Below are 23946 nucleotides of genomic sequence, written 5' to 3'. Positions count from 1 at the left end.
ACTCTTGTTACTACCTCCTCAATAATTTTTAAAAAATTGCAGAGATCAAGTTATTGTAAGAGATGGCCACAATATTACTGAGTGAGAACTTAAGGAGGAAACTGTGAACTGAAACCCACATAATTGTGGCTTCAACAAAAGGAAAACACAATGGATTTAATGGCTCTAAGTGCTGTCTGACAGCTTGAGAGCCAAGGAGATCTGTTCTCAAGCATGAGGTCTCCAAAGGATACCAGCCAGTCCCTTCATTTTAAAGTCTTGGTTCCTTTGAATCAAATCCTTATATTAAATGTTTCTAATGGTAGTTTTAAACTTTAATTATAAGCTCTAGCAAAACAAGAATCAAAATATCTACAAAGATTGTTTTTTATGATGAGGTATTTATTGGCAATTCTCTTTGGAATAGGTTTTCCTACCCCAGACCCAAAATGGAATCCCAAGTGGAAATCACTCTCAAAATACTTTTTAAATCCTAGGAGTGTGCCCCTTCTCGTCTCCTTCAATGACTTGTTAATGAGGAATAATTAAAATAGATTCCTATTAATAAGATGAGAGGGAATGCATTGCTTTTCAAAAAATATTTTTACATAAAAAACCTCCAAGTACACAAATACCAATAATAGGAAATTACTAGTCAAATCAGTCGACGTGGTTGTAACAAAAGATCTGCTTTGTGCCAAGGACCAGCCTAACTGAAGAGCTAGAATTATAGTCTGTTAAGGTCCATGTGGTTCAGGTAAGACATCATCACTCCTAAATGTACATGACTCGATAACTGTCCATTCCTTTCCAATCTGGAATCCAGGCACTAGCTTTTCCTGTATGTTATCTGAGGGATTTAAAAGAGATTCCTCCACAAAGTTCCAGAGCAAATTTCTTGATCTGTTGAACCTGATTTTTCCAGCTGCTTCCAGTTACAACTTCACCTTGGATGTCTGATTGAGGGGAAATCCACCCCCAGCAAAACGAGGGCCAGTTTCCTTGGTCATTGCAAAAGTGTTATTCATGGATATTTTGTCCTTGTTTCTGTAAGAAAGGAAGAGGCAATTAGCTTCCCCAACATCTTTTTCCTCTTCTAAGTTTGATATTCTGTAAGTTCCTAGGGTAAGCTAGCTACTGAAAACAACTGATTAAAGCTTCTAGTTTTAGAGAAGGTGGCTGTGTAAATCTAATTAGCTGTTTGTTGATAGCATGTAGAATTATGGGAAGACAATTAGATGTGAAATATGCTCTGCTAGTGGTGATCTAAATATGGACAGAGGACCTCATTACAGCTCAAACATTGAGAACCTGGTGCCTTCTGACTTGTAATGATCTTCCTGTTTTAAAAACGTGTGTTTAGTTCCAAAGATCAGTGAGAAGAATCTTTCTTTTGGCTCAATTATAATGACTAAATCATCATTTATCGCCGAATACATTTCCAAGTTCCAGAGGAAACTTAGAAATATTTACTATACATAAAGTATCTTCACAAAACTTGGACATGTGTAAAATACAAATTTTCCTGTAACTCCAGACAAGCAGGAGAAATTCCTAAAACTAGTTGAAGATACAAGAAAAATCTAGGTGTTTTGGTAAAAGGGCTTATAACTGAAAATCTACAGTGTATTTTCCATATAGATCTATTTTAAACACACACACACAGCACAAACACACACACACACACTCTTAGGTTTCCTGCAGAGGTAACTTATGTTTACACAAATTACCTATCGCAAAGGCTCTTACAGAAAACAAAAATTAAGCAAATAGCTAAGATCAAAATTGATTAGATAGACCAACTACAAATGATTGATTGTAGAGGAATGAATTCTGCCTTTTGGGAAGGAATCTGATCCTGCAAACTAGAGACCAGCTTAGACAGTGGAGACTGGAGCAGTCAGGGGTGGTGGGACGTAGGCAGGACTAACGAGTAATGAAAAGTGTGCTTAGAAAAGTGGAAGAAGCCAAAAGGTAACAGTGATCGGAGCTGCTAAAGGGCGTGTGGAGAGCATCTAGAGGGAGGACTCTGGGTGACTCCACCTAGAAAGAACTGGCAGAGGATTGGTTAATCAACCCAGCTGTCCCTTAGCAGAACTGATTTCATTACTGTGAAAAACCCATCCTCCCTAAATAGGACAAAAGCTTTAGCACTGAGTGGATCCAGCAAAGAGGATTCCTTCCCATACTCTGGCAACTTGTCTCGCTCTGGATTGGTGTGAGAGGCAGGCAGCCCTCATTCCCCCTTCCCCTGCACTCTCTGGCCTTAAATAACCTAAATTTTCCTTTCTGAAGGAACTTAAGTGTAATGCTTCTGGCTTGGTCTAAGCTGACTAATGGGAATATTGTCTCCTCTACATTATCCTTTAAATGTATTTGTAGACCATTAGGACTCCCTGCAGTCTTCTTCCTTCCAGGCTAAACCGTCTCAGCACTTTTGTTCTTGCTTTTGCATATTCTTCTTCAGCACCTTAATCTTTTTTGCTGGGCGCCTATGAACTCTTCTCAGTTTCCACCGGTGTATGGGTGCCTCAACTAGATGGAACCACCAGTGAAGCCCTACACAGGTCAGAAGGGCTGCGAGAGATGAGCATTTGAGGACAAGAGGAAGACAGGTAGAGGCAAAGACCGCATTGCACAAGCAATCCTGCTGCAGTACAGGAAAGGGCTCCACAGCCAGCCACTGGATGTGTGTGATACTAAGCACTTGAAATGCAGCTAGTGCAACTGAGGCACAGGATTTTAGCTTCACGTAATGGTCATTCATTTCAATTTAATGAACCACAAGTGGCACAAGGGAGCAGCACTGAGATGGGCTAAGCCACAAAGGGCAGATAGATCATCCTGCTGCCTGCATCTTGGGATACTCAGTAAGGTCAAAGAGCATTAGGTGAGGGGCCAGTGAGATGACTCAGTGGGTAAAGCGCTTGCAGCCAGTCTGATGACCTGAAGTTGATCCCTGGGACCTACATGATGGAAGGAGAGAATTGACTCCCACAAGTTGTCCTCTGACTTCATACTTATACCATGGCATGCTCACACACACATCCATACCCACACCCCTCCACACATACATACACAATAAATAAATAAATGTAACTTCAAATATTTTTAAAACAACATTAAGTCAAACCCTAGCCAAAGCACCAAGATGGCAGCTAACAACTGTCCTTAACTCCAGTTCCAGAGAATCCAATGCCTTCTTCTGGATTCTGAGGGCATTTCATGCACACACACACACACACACACACACACACACACAACACTCATATAGGTAAAATAAAAATAACTTTAAAAGTAAGCATTGGGTTTTTCTTGTTACAAAATGACAAGAGTATGTGTGCAATCTTTAAAACATACTGAAGGTACATCTAAAAATCACTTGAAAATGAAATTTTCATTTGTGTGTGTTTGTGTGTGTGTGTGTGTGTGTGTGTGTATGCCAGGTGTGGTGGCACATGCCTTTAATCCCAGTACTTAGGGGGCAGAGGCAAGTTGATCTCTGTGAGATCAAGGTCATCCTGGTCTATATAGTGAGTTCCAGGCCAGTTGTGGCTACAGGGAGAGCCTGTCTCAAATAAACCAAATAAAAAAAATTTTAAAAACCCAACAACAACAAAGTGTGTGTGTGTGTGTGTGTGTGTGTGTGTGTGCACTACAATTTCAAGAATCTTTTATTGATCAAGACATGAGTTCAAAAGGCTTGAAGACCATGGAGCTCAACACCTCCCTTATAAGGGAATGAGCCATTCTGCTATTCTATAAGCACAGCCTCCAGCTACCGATCTTGCTGTGATGTGAACCTCTGGTTGCTCATCCTGTGACTTAGTTTACCCTAATGTCACCACTTCATGATTCCTTTATTTCACTACTATTGCTCTCATGGTTCTGAAACTTCAATGTGTGTGGAAACCACACATTCTGCCTCCCACCCCGGGGAGGGGGGATTTGTTAAGTTGCAGATTTGTGAAGCTAAGTCCAAATATCTAGAAATGGGGCCTGTGAACCTGCATGTTTAATAAATCTCACAAGACATTCAGATAGTTACTAGACCCACACACTAAGACAGACTTAACTAAATCATAGCACTATTTTACTCCACCAAGAAGTTGGCATGTAAATGTGAACCAGGGGAATATTCTGATTTACAAGAAGGGCAGATTTTTACTGGCAAATGAATTTGCATTCAGTTACTTTATATGCTGTTTGCCACTAAAGGATCACAGACAGATGCACTCAAACCATATTTCAGCATATCCCTGAGAGGCCCGTGCAGATGAAATTCCAAATATGACTTTCAACCCATAATGGGAATCACTAAATATAGCTGGATTAATTTTGACAAGGGCACACAGTCAGACCAAGTTTCAAGCCTTCTGATTCATCTGGGCAAATGACAATGGCAAAGCAAAGGGAACATTTACTTGTTGGCATGGTGGCACCCGAAACCCTAAACATCATCCTCATAGTCTCATCTCTTGAAAAAGGAGCTGATGTCAGCAATCCACCACAGGTACTGAAGTCAGTTACCAAACGTGGATGTTCAGCGATACTTGTGCCTACAATACAGGAAGTGTTCATAATCGCAGTGGCAACACTGCATTATGAGAACAGCCTTACGAAGTACTGATCCCCAGCAAAACTGTGTGGGGTTAATTGTGGATAAGCTCATCTGAAAGCAGTTATGGCTTGGTCATCTCCAAATCATGAGCACAGTGTGTGAAGCAGTGTTCTGTCTGCCCCATAGTCAGTTCAGCAATGAGTCAGTATTTGTGGATCCCTGGTAGGGTCCTAAGGGAAGAGGACTCAGTATCAAATGAGACAAAGACCTTGCTGTGATAGGAACTTCTGTTTGTTCACCCTGGGACTCCATTAACCCTACCGAAATTGGCAGCTCGGTGACTATTCATCAACCATTCTCTTATGATTAGGTGCCACAAAATTAGGACGTTTGACTGATTCTTACTTCTGAATGAGTTCTCTACGTTTCTGAGCCAGGTATTTCTTCTTTAAATTCACCAGTTCATTGCCCAGCCTCTCGATCTCATACTTGTACTCCTGGCTCTGTGATTCATACATGTTCAGTTCTGATGACAAAACCTAGCATGGCAGACAAAGCAATATTAGCAAAGGACATGCAGGGAGCGCTATCTTTTTCTGAACCATATGCTTTGACCTGCTACCGTGCATCTGGGGGGACAGCTGCAGACCAGTGCCCAGATTTAATAGCTAATCAGCATGCTTCCACAGGTTCAAGGCCCATACCTGGGCAAAAACCTGGCAGAGGACTGACAACTCGTAAACAAGTGATACTGTAAATGAAACCTCCTTCCTTGCTTAAAAGAAGAGCCAGCAGCAACCTTCAAGCAGGCTCAGATGAACAGTAATGTGTTTCAAGGAATATTGTGAGTGAAGACGAAAGATTTCTCCGACATGTGTCTAAAATCCCTTTTAGCCTTTTAAAAAAAATCTTCAAGAAAAATGATCCCTAGGAAGTACAATCCATCTGAGGATTATGGTGAGAATCTTTCTGAAATCATCTCACCACAAGGGAGGCATTCAATTTGAGGTTTGCCAGGGTGGTTGTCCTGCTAAATGTCTACCATCCTTATTGCAGTCTTTTGAACCACTCACAGGTTCTTTCTGTATCTAGCACTGGAACACTTTAGCTATAATAAGCAGGGAGCACATGCCTAGGAGGGCCTAATGCAAGACAGGCTGTTATAAGAAGCCTGACCCCACCTCTCTCCTGGCTGGGTTCAATGGATGCTATCGGATGTGAGCAGCACATGAGGACAGCATCACCCATCCAAACAGAGCATAAAGTCACCAAAACCCAGACCATGAAATGCAGGCTACTGTGATAAATGGCATGACTCTCTATATTAAAATTTTGCATTAAAAAGGAGATCTTCATCTTTCTGCATGTTCATCTGCTTGTGAACACTTTCCTTTTAATTGTGAAAATGACAGTGACCATGCGGGCTGAGCTAAAGAACATGAGTGTCATGTAGAAAGAAAATCTGTCTTAACAGTCAGATCTTAGGAAGAAAGACTCTGTTTTGAGAACTCAGAGTACGTCCCCCTTCTCTCTACCTCAGAACCTCGGCTGAAAGGTGTTCACTTCATTCTGAGCTGAAAACAAGGGTTTCCTGGAATAAGGATTACAGTAACAGAACACCCCTCAAGAAGCCATTTAGGGCTATCCAGAGCTAAGAGTAGCTAAGAGAAAACAAATATATACTTCTCTAATTTATACTCACCCCAAGAAAACAAGAAGAAAATATTTTTGTTGTTGTTGAACTTATGCAATTGTTCCAAGGAACAAAGGTAATCAAAAGTGTGTGCCTTTTGCAAAACTCAAATTATGTCTCTCTTTGGTTTTTTCGGTTGTTGTTGTTGTTTTAAGGGATAAGGCTATTTTAGTAGGATGGTATCTATTTTACCCCATTCAGAATGCAAGGATTACCACCCTCCTTGGACAGTTAAGGGCAAGAAGTCAACTGACCTGTGCAAAACTTCATGGATGTGTGCGTGCGTGAGTGCACATGTGTGTGTGCGTGTGTGTGTACGGGTGTGTGCGCATGCATGCGTGCGTGTGTGTGCGCGTGCATGTGTGCGTGTGCTTGCGTGCGTGCGTGTGTGTGTGTGTGTGTGTGTAGTAGAAAGGCATATCAGAAACCAGCTTTGGCGCAGTGATCTGCTTTGGTTGAGCAGTGGTATTGAATGTCCCCGTCTCTAACATCTGAGCTATCTAAATCATCTTGTGATCATCCATGCAAACCCTGTCCCCCAAACCTCCACTGGATTGCGTCTGTCCTTTCTCAGCGCATTCCTTATGCGCTTAAACCCCTTGGTTTGGAAATGGGAGCCAATAGAGTTTAATGACCTCTATGAAAGTTGACTTGGTGGAATGTGGCAGGTGGTAGATGGACTTACTGAGCTGAGGCTTAGACCAGTTCGGGGGTGTCTGCAATGTAGTTGTCCTTCTAACTGCCAAGAGCAGAGCCTGGCCTGCCACTTACTTTAAGCTGCTTGGTCTTCTCCCGCAGTGTGTGCCGATAGATGAGCAGCTGCTCTGCAGCCTCAGGGCCAGGCTGCCGGGCCAAGATGTGCTTCAGTTCCACATACAGTTTCTCCTTTTCCTGGGGGAAAACATAACCCAGAGTAGAGATTAAGCAGCCCCACCCAAGCAAAGAAAGTGACTTTCGCCATACAGCCAAGATGGTTCTGGAAACTTCTAAACTATTTTGAGGCTGTGCACTGATTACATTCACTCCATAGTTGATACATCAGCCCCTATCAGAGACTAGAATGTTCCTAGCACTTGGATTCAAATAACAATACCCTCTCTGCATGGACATGTGACTACAGGGCAGTGCTATAAGATCCTTTCACTGCAGCTGGTGAAAGGAGAGAGGCTCATGAGGTGAGTCTAGGCTATGTTGGGCACTATATCTTTCAGGTAGTTGGGAGCCAGGGATGAGAAGGCCTGGGTCATCTTCAAAAGAAAAGGGCCAGCAGAAGCATCATGTAAAGGGAGAAAACTGGTCCAAGGCCTCAGTGCAGACAAAAGATGTGGAAAGGTGTGAATCTCAGGCACCTTAGATGGAAGGTAATAAATGTAAAGACATTACAGGGGTAGAATCGGTGGGTTTGGGGAAGTGAGGAAGAGGAAGAGCCAAGATAACTACAAACTCTGTTGCCATTCCCTACATGGAGGAGAGGAGGGTGATGCTGATGAAGGAAGTCTAAAAGAGGAGCAGATGTCCCAGAGGTTGCCAAGCAGAAGATGAGGTTACACTGAGCCTAGGCTGTGTGGCATATCTGGGAAAAGAGCTTAAAATTCAGCCCAGGGTTGGGAAGTAAGGGAAAAGCTAGATCTGAGCAGTCAAATCTTTGGGAGAACAGGAGTAAAAGGGGTGGGTATGGAAGAGAGCAGAGAAAGAAAATGAGGGTGACCGACCTGCCCCAGCCGAAGCAAGGCAATTCTTTAAAAGCAGTAGAGATGATCTGAGTGATCTTCAAACCAAGTAAAGAGAAGAAACCAGAGAACTGCAGAAAACTTTGTGGCAGATTGTTACGACACCACCCAGTGTCACCCTGATGGGTTGCAAGCATCAAACACTCCGAAGAACAAATTTGAAGGAGGCAAAGAAAGCGAGTCCCTCCAGGAATACTATGAGACAAGAAGAAACGAGATCTGGAACTGGCTCAAGAGATGGATATAAAGGAAAATGAGAATAAGCAAATTTACAGAATTGAGAGAATTTCCTAAGAACCACAGCGCATGAGCCTTTCATAGCTTGATTCAAACACTAAGCAATACGGAATTCTCATGTGTAGCCCAGGCTCTAATTGCTGGTAATGCATTTTCAGATCCCGAAACTAAAGATATTCCATATGACCAAAGATTTATTTCCAAAAGCCTCACATCCTGGTTCTAGACTTGCCTATCTGTACCATGCAATAAATTTAACAAGCATTGATAAAGACTGGTGTGTGTGCTCATTGGGCTCTGAGCACTCTGATTTCCTGGAGGTAGTTATGTTAAAGGAAAAACTATGAAAAGTACAAGCCCTCGCATTAAATGAAACATTTAGTCAAATGGAAACTAATTTCTACCTAGAGCTATGTAACCTTGGCACTGTCATCAAACAATCTAATTTGCCAGAGCACATAAAATCCTTTTTAAAAAATGGTAAAATTTCATTATCTAGGCATTGTCATGATTTGCTTTAATTTTTCTTTTTCCCTGGCCAAATTAAGGAAACTTTATTACAAAAACAAACAAACAAACAAACAAAACATAGCTCAACCTTCAGAAGAGTGTTTGCAGCTTTAAAAATTAGTTGACTGGAATTATGCTTCTGGAAAAATAAACAAAACAAAAAACTGCCATGTAAGAAGTGATTCTGAAAATAACAAGGAATCCCAGAAGTCCACACTAAGGAAAACACAAATAGAATTAGACAGTGGTGATTTCCCTTTGTCAGATAACCCTCCTGTCACACTTTACAATATAATCTTCAGAGTAAATGGATGTAGCAAGCTCAGGGAAAGACATCAGGAGGTGAGTTTATTTTCTATAGCCTCTTAACGCCTGCTCTGTTGGAAAAATAACACTTCTGACAAGGCTTCAAGATTCAATTTGAAGAGGCTAATACGGATGCGAAGAAGCCTATGAAACTGTTTTGTCCACTTCTTTCCATTCACCTTTCTTTCTTTCGGAGTACAGAGAGACTTGAAAAGCAAAGGACCCACAATGGTGAAGAGGGAGCGATCTAGCTTGGGACAGAATGCTATCTTAAGCTGAAAAGACCATCTTACTCCAAGAACCACGAAATGGTTCCCCAGGTATAATGCTTTTCAGTTACTTATGGTAGGATGGGAGCAGGGACACGCAGAGAAGAAAGTTTGGGAGAACCAAACATTGTCTTGGCAAGTACATAGTTATGTTATACCCAAGAATCATTATTCCCATGCTTGAAAACACACTATTGCCCTGAGGAAAAAAAATGTGGATCAGGGGCTGCAGAGATGGCTCAGTGGTTAAGAGCACTGGTAGCTCTTGCAGAGGATCTGGGTTCAGTTCCCAGCACCCATATGGCAGCTAACAACTGTCTGTAACTCCAGTTCTAGAGGATCCAACACCCTCTTCTGACCTCTGTGGGCATTGCACAACACAGGTACACTCACATATATGCAGGCAATACACTTGTACACATAAAATAGAATAAAATAAAATAAGAATGAGAAAATATTTTTAAAATCTGGAACAAATTGAACTACAAAATTCAGGTACAAAAAGTACCATCTTTTGATGCAGAATAAATGACACTATCATTCAATTTTATCACATCCAGTTCTGTTTTTCAAGGTTATGAAATGAATTGAAATGGATTTATTCTAAAGAAGAGCTGAGCAGCTGAACAATGAGGGTCCACAGGAGAAAGTGAAGAAACAGAAGTCATTTCTATTAAATTCTGAGTATACAAATCTAGAACTCTGAGAATTAAATAACCCAGAAGTGATGTGTGTGTGTGTGTGTGTGTGTTCACGTGCGTACATGTGTGTGTTCATGGTGGGTGGAAGGGATGCTAAGCAAAACTTCAGGTACTATGCAGTGGGATACAGGAAGAGCAGTGGCTGTGGCAGGTGGCTCTGGGAAGGAACTGCCAAGTTTCATTGTGAATTTTGATCTGTGCTTACAAAGGAAAACCTGACTGGTGAAACCAATGTGACGTCTGGTCATCATTAACACTCTAGGCGTGCGTATCATCCAAATTTGTATTTTGGGAGAACGTGTTGGTAATTTAGATAAATATGGAGTGTTTGATGGATTGACAGTCTTAAGTACGATTGTCTTCCAATTTATTTCTCTCCTAACCCTCTACAAGGGCCAACCAAGCTCTTCAAGCATTGTGCAATGGTGTGTATAATAACCCCATTTAGAGACAAAGCATGCAATTCTATTATAAAGAGAATCTATCTTATGCAACAGAGACTCATTAGCTGTCCGATGTATATTGTCTCCATAAGCCAGCAGCGGCAGAACCAGCTGCCTCATAATACATATCCTGTCCTTCTTCATTAAGCCACATCCATTTCTCTTTAAACCTAGTCAATTAATTTGTCACTTGGTTAGCAGCACCATATGTCAATGAAACATCATAAGAAAAATTATAAATAGTTTATTTCTCCACCAACAAAAAAATATCACATTTTCAGATCAGCATTTCTTTATTTGGAGTTTGTTCATAATGCACATCACTATTACTTAGTACCATGCTTCACTCTTTAAATGAGGGGGGTGGAGAAATGGCTCGGCACTCAAGAGCACTGGCTACTTTTGCAGAGGACCCAGGTTCAGTTCCCAGCACCCACATGGTGGCTAACAACCATCTGCAACTCCAGTTCCAGAGCACCCGACACCCTCTTCTGACCTCTGTGGGCAGTGCATGACATGGGTGCACTTACACACATGCAGGCAATACACTCATACATATAAAATAAAAATAATAAATACAAATAAATATTTAAACTATTTTGTGAATAGCCATACTAGAATAAAGCCAGACTATTCATACTAAAAGACCAGCTCTCTCTTCAGCTGAACATATCTCTTTTTTTGATATTTTATTTATTATTTTATGTATATGCATGTATATAAGTGCACCCACCTTGTGCAATGCCCACGGAGAACAGAAAAAAGGCTGTAGGAGTCCCTAGAACTGGAGTTTCAGACAATTGTTAGCTGCCGTGTGGGTGCTGGGATTCATTCAAATCCGGGTCTTCTGCCAGAAAAGTCAGTGTTCTTAACCACTGGGCCATCTCTCCAGCCCCAAGCTGAGCATATCTTGAGGCTAACCATACTATGTCCATTCTAGAAATGGTATTCTTTCCCCAGACGTTCCAATCTGTCAATGGGAGAGCTGATCAGGCATGATTACAGAGTCTCTGGCTGCAAGTGTCTTCACCAAGTTATGATGGATAACAGCACACCATATTGTCAATATCAGACAAGTGTAGCGCTAAGAAATTAATGATAGGTACTAGGGAGATGGCTTAGCAGCTTCCAAAGTTGGTGTGGTAGCCCAACTATAATTCTAGCTCAGGAAAGGCAGAGACCAAGTAAGTTGGCTGCCTAACCTATTCCTATCAGTGAGCTCTAGGTTCACCTGAGAACTGCCTCGATGAGAGAGGAGAAAAATGGAACATGAAAGATTCCCAAATTCAGCCTCCACACACATGCACACATGTCCACATGCCCTGCATACACATGCACACCGACACACATGAGCACATGTACACACAAATACCACACATACATAAATGAAAAGGAAAAGAAAAGCAATTTTGAAAAAAGAAATTAATTGTAGTATTAGCTTCAAATGATGTCTTTATTTAGTGACAGTCCATAACCCCAATTAGAAACTCCAGGCACAGAATCACTCAAGTCTCAGATATTTGTATTTTACCGGACAATTAAAAATCTGCACTGTGAACAGTGTACACTAATAAGAGTTAAGCTTGTGGTGGGTACAATTAAGAGGAAGAGGTTGAGTTGCATATGGAACTCCTTTCCCTCCCAAGCCACAATTTTACAGCCACTGTTTATATCCCATGTCTTTTGCTTTGCATCTTCGGCTGGAAACAGAAGGTAGCTCGCATTCAACATGCGCCTCAGCGCCCCTTCTTCCTCGGCTCGCCTACTCAAAGTGGTAACTGACTGAGAGGAACTAATTTATTCCGTTTTCATCCTAATCTGTTTGGCAAATGCCAGAGCATTGATTCTGCTCACCCTGGAATCATCGATTTGCTTGGGTGAGAGTTGGGGATAATTGCCTCACCCCATGAACAAGCTGACTCACAGAAAACAGGCAGCTTTCCTCCTGACTGAAGAGGGCATGCTAATCTACCTCTCCAGGGCAAAAGCCACCCACCTGGATACCAAGTCCTCCAAGGAAAGATAAACTCTCTATTCTAGCCTCACTCTGTAGACTTAAAATATGTTGAACTAGGGGCTGGAGAGATGGCTCAGCAGTTAAGATCACTGGCTGCTCTTGCAGAGGACCCAGGTTTGGTTCCCAGCACCCACATGGCATGGTGGCTAACAACCGTCTGTAACTCCAGTTTCAGGGGATCTGATGTCCTCTTCTAGCCTCCACAGGCATTGTACACATGGGTGCACTTATATACACCCAGGAAGTACGCTCATACACAGAAAATTTTAATTTTTTAAATGATTGCGAGGTAGACAGATACTCAACATATGCACTTAAAAAAAAAAAAAAAAAAAAACTCCGTCAGAGTATGTAGACATGCTGCTTTACATAATGCCAACAGGCATCATCTATGGTCCTAACTACCCACCACGTTTGATCTCCATGAATCTGAGGTCAGAAGCATGATGCGATTTTGTGCAGTCCTCATACCTCCTGTCAGTCTCTGGTCATTCTGGGTGCTCCATAATTTTGTTGATTGCAATAACAGAGACAGTACTCTATGCCTGTCATATTTTTATAGACTACATCCACAGAGTTACAATTGTATTTGCTTTGAGAACTTCTACTTACAGTAGATTAAGCTGCTGGATAACATCTTCCAGTGAGTAGAGTTTGCGTACTTCATATTAATACAGCAATGCTCTGAGGTTCAGCATTTTGAACTAAATTTTTTCATAGCATTTATTTGTGCATAATTCAAGAAATCACTTGCTGTGCAACCTTGATCTCTTCATTAAATGTTTTTAGAGGTTTCTGATAGTTCAGTTTCAAACACTTTTTTAATTCATAAGACTTGCAAATGTATTCAAATTAATTGGCTCTGACAACACTACTTGAGTGTGCTTGTACATACTGATCATATAAATATGAAAATCCAAGCATAACTCTCAAACCACTTTCCTCAACTAAATAACATGTTGACTTTTAAACAACGTTCTTAAACACAGAAAGCCTAATTGCACACATAATTCTCTTCCAGAATTAAAAGAAACAGTACATTTTTGCCTCTTTGCTTAATTTCAGTTTTTTTTCCATCTCCTCCACATCTATCCATAATTCTCAACAAAATACTAAAGTTAAATTTAATTTCTAAACAAAATTTCTTCCTTCCCTCCCTTATGTGAAGGTAACTCCAGAACACTGCCGAATCTATCTGAAAATGTCTGTTTTCATTAGGAGGAAAATAAATTAGGAACTCTGTAAACATATTACATTTCTATACAGCTTTAGAAAAGGGTAAATAATGGCTGGTTATCTTGAGGTTTTCTAGTTTATTTGCTTTATAACACAAATGTCAGCTAAACTGAACTCTGGACCCATCTTGTTTATGATGTCATGAAGTGGTAAAGCCCCCTGGAGAGAGTGGAGATGCTAGTATTGGGGATGAAATAGAATTACACAGCCGAGTTCCTTATAAGCAGAGAACTCGTTGGTTGGTTGCACAGTGGGTCTCGGCTTCGGATGTAGATGATTAAGTGTTTTATGAGGCATGTGAGAAATTTGCATGCTCTAACCTTCATCAGTTTTGTAACAATAGGAAACAGCTTCTGGTGCTTTCTGATAAAAGCAACACAAATTTTCTTGCAAGATCTTTTCACAAAGTATTTTATTTTCAAAACACAAACAAATGTTTGAAAATTCTACATGAAACTGACACTCTCCCTAAGACCAGCCTGCCCTATGTTACTGAGACTAGGTGTCTGCTTCACCTTTGAATCTTACTTAGTAATTGTTAAGAGGAATTTGCACATATTAAAACATGATAGTGTTGGCTTTTCTTCAAAGCCAGTAATGAAATAAATCCAGAGAAATTCAAGTCAACCAATGCAAGGTTCACACAAAATAGAAATCTGAAAGTTGAAGGAGTTTACTATCCAGTAAAAGAAAAATAAACAACTCATTATAAAGGCCAAGGGAATCTGGTTCCCCAAAGACCCACAAGGTATAATGTGTAGTGAGTGGATAGGCTCAGAAATAGAGATGACATCTAGTTGGTGGGCCACAGAAGAGACACCAGATGTATCTTGGTCTGAATGTTAGTAATAGTAATAAAAGCAGTAATTGTAATAGAATGTATATTTGTAGATCAGGAAAGGTCTTTGCTTTCAAAGAACAGATTTAGTAGATAAAGCCATTTGAAGTCAGTCTATTTCAAATGTGTCCATTGTCTTTATGAAGATTAAATTTTATCCAAATGCCGCACAGAGACTTTCCATGGGGAAGGTGATTGGTATGCACCTGCTAGACTGATGGCATCCATAACTCATCATTGCTCACACTACAGCCTTATTTTTTATGACAGTATCTCACATGTTGCCCTTTCTTTGGGGGTTTTGTTGATTACATACGCTCAGATTGGAAAGAGATCACTGGATCTCAACTCTCACAGCTCTTTGGGCTCAAATCATAAAGTGATAGGAAAGGAGGATGAATTCGCAAGGATTCATGGGTGAGAGTCAGAATACCATGAAGATGGGAATGGATCCCTGCTCCATTCGTGTGAATTATTTTTTAACAGTTTTCAGCCTTCCTGGGTTTGGCAGCCCCATCTCTTTTTTAAATGTGTTTATTTGTTTGAGAATTTCATACATGTGAGGAGCTAATAATTTCATACATGTGATGGCTGCCAGGGGAGGGAGGGTCAGTTTTCATCAGGGATGCAGTGCCTGATAGGCTACCCATACTCCAGGAGATGGCCCTGCACGCATGCATATACTATCAGCACTAAGTGGACTCTGTTTAAAAAAAAAAAAAAACAGCACCTTGGGGCTGGAGAGATGGCTCAGTGGTTAAGAGCACTAGCTGTTCTTGCAGAAGACCCAGGTTTGAATCCCAGAACACACATGGCAGCTAACAACCATCTATAACTTCCATTCCAGAGGATCTGATGCCCCCTTCTGTCCTCCTCAGACACTGCACAACACAGGTGTACTTACATACATGCAAGCATAACACTCATATACATGCTCTTAACTGCTGAGGCATCTCTCCAGTCCATGGATTGTTTTTTTAAAGACAGGGTTTCACTATGTAGCCCTGACTGGCCTGGAACTCATTGTACAGACCAGGCTGGCCTCAAACTCACAGAGATCTTCCTGCCTCTGCCTAAGTGCTGGGATTAAAGACCAGCACGACTATGCCCTGCTATGGATTTTTTTTTTAATTCAACTTAATTGCCTGTTCCAAAGATTTCTCCTAGGGACTGGAGAGATGACTCAGCAGTAAGAACACTTGTTGGGTCCAAAGGACCCAAGTTCAGATTCTAGTACCCAAGATAGGAAGCTCACGACCACCTATAATTCCAGTTCCAGGTTACCAATACCTTCTTCTGATCCCCACAGGTACCCACACATATGTGCACAGACACATACACATATACATAAAATAAAAATAAAATATTTTTTTTAATTTTTCTGATTTTTATAGATTAATTTTATAACCTGCCACTTTACTGAAAGTGTTAATTATTTCTAGGAGTTTTATGAAGGAATTTTTGTCATCTCTCAGATAAAATATCATAATCTGGGGGCTGGAGAGATGGCTCAGAAGTTAAGAGCACTGACTGCTCTTGTAGAGGACCCAGGTTTGATTCCCAGCACCCACATGGCAGCTACAAACTGTCCTTAACTCCAGTTCCAGGGGAATCCGAAGCCCTCTTCTGACCTCCACAGCATTGCACAACATGCAGGCAATACACTCATACTCATGAAAATAATAATAACAAATAAAATATTAAAATATATATATATAATCTGGAAAAGGGATAATTTGACCTCTTCTCTTCCAACTAGTACTCCTTTAATTTCCTTCTCTTGTCTTACTGCTCTAGCAAGAGTTTCAAGCACTGTGTTGAAAAGGAGTGGAGATAGTGGACATCCTTGTCTGGTTCCTGATTTTAATGAGACTGTTTCTAGTTTTTCTCCATTTAGAATGATGTTGGCTGTGCGTTTATTGTATATAGCTTTAATTATGTTGAGATATGTTCTCTCCAGTCCAATTCCCACTAGGACTTCGAACATAAATTCATGTTGAATTTTGTCAAAGGCCTTCTCTGCATCTATTGAGATGACTATGTGGTTTTTGTCTTTGAGCCAATTTCTATGATTTATGATGTTTATTGACTTATGTATATTGAACCATCCCTGCATCCCTGGAATAAAGTCACCTTGATCACGGTGGATGATCTTTTTGATGTATGTCTGCATGTGGTATGCAAGTATTTTGTTGAGAATTTTTGCATCTATGTTCATTAGGGATATGGTTTTCATTTTTGGTTGTATCTTTACCTGGTTTGGGTATTAAAATGATGTCTGGCTTCATAGAAAGAATTTGGAAGTTCTCACTCTGCTTCCATCTTTTTGAATAAATTAGTATTAGATATAGATCTTCCTTAAATGTCTGGTAGCCTTACCATATACCAATAACAAACAATTGTAGAAAGAGTAGATGGAGCCACTCCCATTCACAATAGCCTCAAAAAAATAAAATATCACAGAATAAATCTGACCAAAGACATTAAAAACACCTACAATGAAAATTTTAAATCCTTAGAGAAAGAGATGGAGGAAGACATCAGAAGACAGAAGGGCCTTCCATGCTCATGGATTAGAAGAATTAATATTCTGAAAATGACCATCCTACCAAAAGCCATTTATAGATTCAGCGCAATGCCAATCAAAACCTTCATGACATTCTTCACAGAATTAGAAAAAAAATACCATAAAATCCATATGGAAGCACAAAAGACCCCAGATAGCCAAAGTAACTGTGAGCACAAAGAGCAATGCTGGGGGATTATTATACCAGGTCTCACACTATATTACAGAGCTATAGTCATAAAAACAGCACGGTATTAGCACAAAAATAGACCTGTAGATCAATGGAACAAAATTGAAGACCCAAATATGAGCACATGCAATTTCAGCCACCTGATATTTGACAAAGGGGCCAAGAACATTCACTGGAGGAAAGACAGCATGTTCAGCAAATGGTGCTGGCAAAACTAGATCTCCACCTGTAGAAGAATGAAACTAGACCCTTATCTTTCACCTTGCACAAAAGTCAACTCCAAATGGATCAAAGAACTCAATGTGAAACCTGAAACTCTGAAACTGTTAGAAGAAAACATTGGCAATAACCTACAAGATATAAGTTAGGAAAGGATTTTCTAAACTGCACATCAACTGCCCAGGAAACAAGATCAAGAATCAACAAATGGGACCTCATTAAACTAAAAAGCCTCTGTACATTAAAAGGAGTAATCAAGGAAGTGAAGAGAAAACCCACAGAGGGGGAGAAAATCTTCACCAGCAACACATCTGGTTGTTGGTTAGGGTGGTCCAAGAGACTCCCCAAATTACCAGGCTATTGCCACAGCCCTTGATGACCTCCCAGAACTTGAAGGTAAGACCCTACTGCTGAAGACAGGACATACTTCAGACACAGGATTTGGAGCGATAGAGGTTTAACATCCAGAATATATAAAGAACTAATAAACAAAGAATCAAGAAAGCAAGTAACCCAATTAAAAGAAGGCCTAAGGATCTGAACAGAGAGTTCTCCAAAGAAGAAATAAAGATGGCTAAGAAACATCTTAAAAGGTGTTTGCCATCATTAGTAATTAGGGAAATGCAAATTAAAACCACTTTAAGATTTCATCTTACCCCAATCAGACTGGCTAAGATCAAACGAACAAATGATACCAAATGTTGGAGAAGATGTGGGGAAAGGGGAACAGTCACTCACTATTGGTGGGTGCAAACTTGTTCAACTCCTATGGAAAGCAGTGTGGAGAACTCTTAAAATACTACAAATGAACCTACCATTTGACCCAGTTATACCACTTTTTGGCATACACCCAAAGGACTCATCCTATTTCAGAGACACTTGTATATCCATGTTTGTTGTTGCTCTTTTCACAATACCAAGAGATGGAAACAACCTGAGTCCCTCAACTGACAGGCAGATAATGAAAATGTAGTACATTAACACAATAGAGTTCTACTCAGCAGTAAAGACAAAATCATGAAATTTGCAGGTAAATGGATAGAACTAGAAACTGTTATACTAAGTGAAGTAACACAGACTCAGAAAAACAAGACATATGTTTTCCCTCATATGTGGATCCTAGCACCAAATCCGTGTGAGTGTGTATCCAGACATAACTGCAGGAACCAGAATTATGAAAAGAAATCATGGAAGTAAAGAGAAAGAAAGAACCTGAGAGAGAACAGTAGGAAACAGGTGTTACTAAGGGAGAAATGGATAAAAATTGGGTTATTTAAATGGGAGGGTTATACAAGGAAACTTGGGGATAAAGGGAAAGAAGGAGCTCAAGAGAGCTCCATAGGAGACTGGTACTATCAAGGGAGAAATGGGGATACTTTAAATGGGGAAACCATGGCAGAAGGATTAGACAGCGAGAGAGAGAGAGAGAGAGAGAGAGAGAGAGAGAGAGGATAAATGATCCCTTATTTTTAAAAACCAAAGGAACCATATTAGTCCAACAACCTAATAACAAATTACACATACATTATCTCTACATGAGTCCATGGGTATAACTGAAGGCTACATGAAAAGAAACAGTGTCAGACAGGAGGAACCTTCCTTTGAGATATTGGCCATGGTGGTTCAAGAGACTCCCAAAATTACTCAGGCTATTGCCACAGCCCTTGATGGCCTCCCAGAATTTGAAGGTAAGACCCTACTGCTGAAGACAGGACATACTTCGGACACAGGGTTTGGAGCAATAGAGCTGCAGCTGATCTGAAACCACTTTCCCTGAAGGCGAGCTCTCATAGCTTTGGAAAGCTCTATGAAGGTGCCAAGAGAAAACATCAACAAATGGTCCAACACCAGCTTCAAGACGAAATAACCACCTCAATGGCCGGCACAGCATACACCTTTGGTGCAGCAGTAGCACTTTTATCTCGGGGACAATCAACGGCTACCTAATTGGACTAAAAGCCCAGTCAATGGGAGGAAGCTCAAGTGTGGTAACATAACCAAACACACATGGCTGGAGTAGTCATAGATCTTAGAGAAAAACACCAGACTGTCACATCCCTAGACTAATGTGATTTCTTACTGTGCAAAATATGTATATTTATATTTACAATCAAATATCCCAGTCACCACTGATTAAAGAAACTCATTTTGCACCAGTTGGAGACTATTACCAAGTACCACAACTGGTCACACATGGACATTGTCTACGAATTGCCCAGGCCTAAGTGACACATCTAAAATGCAACCTCTACTCCTAAGGCTCATGGAATATAGAACAGGGGTAAAGAAGAGGACACTAATGAATCTCTCACTTCTCAGTAATGAAGCTCCTTATGCAGCAGAGGACCAGCAACACAAAAGGTCACAAATGTAGAGATCAAGAGTCTGCTGAATGCTGGTCCTTGGACAGGACTCCATTATTAAACTTTACCCACCCAAGGCCCAGGGACCGTCACAGAAGAAGGGTTTGGGGAAACTGTAAGAGCCAGGAAGGTGGTGCATGACCATATGGAAACAGAGCCTTACAAGCTTCTGGGACCCTGCTTATATGACTCTATGGCAATGGTGTCCGCATACACAAGCCTCATGCAAACGCAAACAAACAAAAACCCAGCATAGAACTGGGAAAATGGACAGCTGACCCCAATCTTAGCTGAAGAAATACTGGCAACTGATTACAGCCAGGTGAGGAAGAGCTGATCTTCCTAAAGCGAGGGACTCTAGATAGGCTGACTAGACCTCAGTAGATGAACTTGCACTGAGGGACATCTGGAGACACTAACTTGGCACAATAGGCCTTAAGATAAATGACAGAATGTATGAATTCCAGTGTGGGGGTGCTATGGGAGGGTCCAGTGGGGAAGGGAGTATAAAGATGATTAAGATTGATTGAGATGTTCTATATGAAATCCACAAAATTTCAATAAAAAATTGAAAAATTAGAAACAGAAGAAAAAAATACTTAAGTCAGTCTCAAATACAGTATATAGAATAAGTTATGTTTCATCTGTGAATTAAAAATATTTTATTTTTTACTTTTATTTTTGTGAATGAGTGCATTGCCTGAATGTATGTAAGTGCACCCACATTGTGCAGTGCCCATGGAGGTCAGAAAAGGGCATTGGATCCCCTGGAACTGGAGTTACAGATGGTTGTTAGCCACCATGTAGGTGCTGGGAACTGAAGCCAGGTGTTCTGTAAGAGCAGCCAGTGCTCAGTGCTTCTAACTGCCGAGCCACCTCTCTAGCCCCACGTCCTCACTTTTGTGCCTTGGTTTGTAGCCTCCTTTTTCTTCTCTACCTGCTGTAAGAAGCAGTTTGTGTAAGGGCTAAGTGAAAGAAGCACACGCACACTCTTATCTCTGTTTGGTGCCAGTCCCAGTCTTGGTTCTGCCACCTTGGTTCTGCCACCTTGTAGCTTTATTTGAGAAAGCCACTGGCACTCCTGAGCCTCAGCTTCCCTGTCTGGACACAGAGGTGATAACCAGCTTGCAGGTTTGTCGTGAGGAGTTGTTGAAATAGCACGTGTTGAGCTTACACTGTGCCTGGCACATCTATACCAGTAGCTGAACTTGCTTCTCTTTTTCTCTAGTAGCTGTGGTTCAATTTTCAAACTTGTGATATTGTTCAGGGAAGTGTAGGTACCATTACACACAAATAGTCACTAAGGTTACTGTTGTGACTGTTCCCTGCTCACTTGTCCCTCCCAGCATCTTATGACTAACTTTCACCCTTGTTGATACCATTGATCTCACCTGGTCAGTGGAATTGTCCACTCAGATTAACAACCAATAGTAAAATGAAAACACAATGCAAAAAAGTTGTAAGTAAAATCACGAACTTTACAACAGATGTTAGATGTCATGATGTCAAAGAGGTAACACTAGGAAAATGCTGGAATCACACACAAGGACAATAAACCTCTGGTGGGAAAAGAGCAAATTAAACAAGCACAAATGCAGGCAGACGGCAGTGTTTGATATCCAAGAGTCTGAAAGAGATTCGCAAGAAATAAATGAAGCCTTTGGATATTTCTTCTGAAAGAATCTTTTAAAAACGCTTGGTCAGAGTACTTAAATGAAACATGAAAAACATTAACCATAAAAGAAATTATAGGCAAATCTTACTACACTAAAATTAAGAACGCCTGCTCCTTGGGAGAAATCATAAAAAAGTTAAGGCATAAACTTTATATCTCCAGAATATATACAAATCAATAAGAGAAAAAAAAAACCAGTTCCTCAGTAAAGCAGGGAAACAGTAGCTGTGAAGAGATATCACTCAACAACTGTCTACTACCTGTAAGTGAGGACAGAGTCATCTGCCTATCCTTAGAGATACATACAGTTTTCCTTTCTTCAGCAAGGCCAGAAGAGGAAGCACAAATGGTGAGGTGATTAAATTTGAAAAAAGTTGAACCATATTTTATAAGTGGGGAAATAAAAAATATACAACCACACTGAGATACCAGTATAGGGACAAAAGATGTCCAAATTAGTTATCTATGGCTCCATTACAAATACCACACATCTAAACAACTCAAAATAACACATATCTTATCTCGGTGGGTCAGGAGTCTGGTATGGCATCACTGGGTCCTTTGTTTAGTAAAGTCTGATGACACCAAGTAAGGGCAAGAATACAGATGAACGGGAATTTTTACAAAACACTTTGGAAAGTAATTTTACTTTAATAGTTGAGCATTCACATATGTTTAAGATGTGACTTCAGTCCTTGATCTATATCCTGGAAAGATGGTTACTTATGAACTTCAGAACATTTATAAGACTATCCAGAGCAACACTGATCATAAACACAAAACCTGGAAGCAACCCTAAAACCCACTCACAGGAGAATGAGTCAGCTGCAGAATTCCCACTTAGTGAAACGTCAGATGAATCACATGGGCCGAAACAACACAAGAGCCATAAAATTTATAGTTCAATAAATCTTAGCACCACAATGTTGAAACACACAAGTCAAAGAATACTGGGTACACTTGGATAGATTTTTAGAGAGCTCAACAAGCCAAAGTAAATAATAAGTGTTTAGTAAAACTATACCAAAATCAAGTGAATGATACGAACAGAATTCAGAATGGTGTTTCCTTTGGGTAAGGATGATAGGTTTGTAGGAACAGGGGTGTGATGGAGGAGGGAGTCCATTTCCTGATGTTGATAATGTTCCCTTCTGTAAGTGGATTCATCACTGACTAAGCATTTATGTTATTATTAAGCTTTATAGCTATGTGTGCTATATCTGTTATTTTGAATGATTATTGCATAATAAAAATTTAAGATAATGTTAGACTTCAGGAGTCAGATCTATATAGGAAGTCAAACATTTTAATTGTGACTCATTGATTATTATAACTACTACTGTTAGTAATTGTCTTATTTGTTCCAAGTAGTACTTTGCTTTGATTAAAATTAAATTCTCTTAGTTATGAGACAAAACCTTTTATGAGTTGTTGGGCAATTTTTCAGAGAAAAGAAATCTCATCGAAAATAATTTTTAAAGCTGAGCCTAGTGGCATGGGCTTGTGACCCCCACTACTCAGTAGGCTGAGGTAGTTGAATCAGGAGTTCAAGGCCAATCTGGGCAAGTTAGTGACCCTGTCTCAACATAAAATGTAAAAAAAGGGGCTGAGCACAAATGAACCGTGTATGTTACAACCCGGCCTCAAGGAGAGGGGTGCAGAAAAATTGTAAGAGCCAGAGATCAGAGAGGTCTGGAGCAAGACCTTGTCTTCTGGACAGGACAAGGCCACTGCCCTCATTGAGTCACTGCGGCTGTGGTTGCCTCCACGAGGCCACCCAAGATCAAGCCAGCCAACATTTCAGCCTGGAGTGGGAAGGGATTCATGAGTTCCTACTTCTAACTGAGGAGTTATGGACAGTTAATGGCTTCTGGGAAAGGGAGAGTCAATTTTCTTAAAGAAAAAATTCTTTTGGATTTATTTATTTTTATTTTATGTGTGTGAGTACTTTGCATGTATGTAACTGCACTGGTGTCATGTGATGCCTGCAGAGGCTAGAGAGGGCATTGGATCCCCGGAACTGCAGTTAAAGATGGTATGAGCAAGGTCCTTATAGGACTCTATTTCCATATGATCATTCATGTCCTCCCTGGCTCTTACAATCTTTCCACCCCCCTCTTTGGCAATGGTCCCTGAGCCCTGGGTGGGTGTAGTTAAATATAGGAGTCCTGTTCAAGGACCAGCATTCTACAGACAGAAAGTTTTAATCTCATGATTTTCATTTGATGTTTGTCATATCTTATTGAAATTTTATGTGTTATCTAATCTTGAACATACTTGAAGCTACTTTTTTAAAAAACAAGAGACAACATTTTGTCAGATATATATATATATATATATATATATATATATATATATATATATAGAGAGGGGGGGGGGAGACTGTGAGAGTGTCTAGTGAGAGATATAACAC

General features: G+C 40.5%; 1 protein-coding gene across 1 annotated transcript in view; it reads right to left on the bottom strand.

Moving 5' to 3' along the window:
* Window positions 1–664: 664 nt before the first annotated feature.
* Cfap58 (cilia and flagella associated protein 58) overlaps window positions 665–23946 on the bottom strand; it is a 133009-nt gene continuing 109727 nt past the window's right edge. Inside the window, exons 16-18 of the mRNA XM_008845710.2 lie at window positions 7005–7124; window positions 4946–5079; window positions 665–1026 (exon numbers count right to left, since the gene is read on the bottom strand). Coding sequence (XP_008843932.1) covers window positions 915–1026; window positions 4946–5079; window positions 7005–7124 — 366 coding nt within the window. The 3' untranslated portion in view covers window positions 665–914. The remainder of the gene's footprint in view (window positions 1027–4945; window positions 5080–7004; window positions 7125–23946) is intronic.

This window comes from Nannospalax galili, unplaced genomic scaffold, assembly GCF_000622305.1.
Source record: "Nannospalax galili isolate Female #2095 unplaced genomic scaffold, S.galili_v1.0 scaffold161, whole genome shotgun sequence".
In the NCBI taxonomy this organism is placed as follows: Eukaryota; Metazoa; Chordata; class Mammalia; order Rodentia; family Spalacidae; genus Nannospalax; species Nannospalax galili.
The sequence above is the reverse complement of the archived record's forward strand: the minus strand, read 5'-3'. Positions and strand labels throughout refer to the sequence as shown.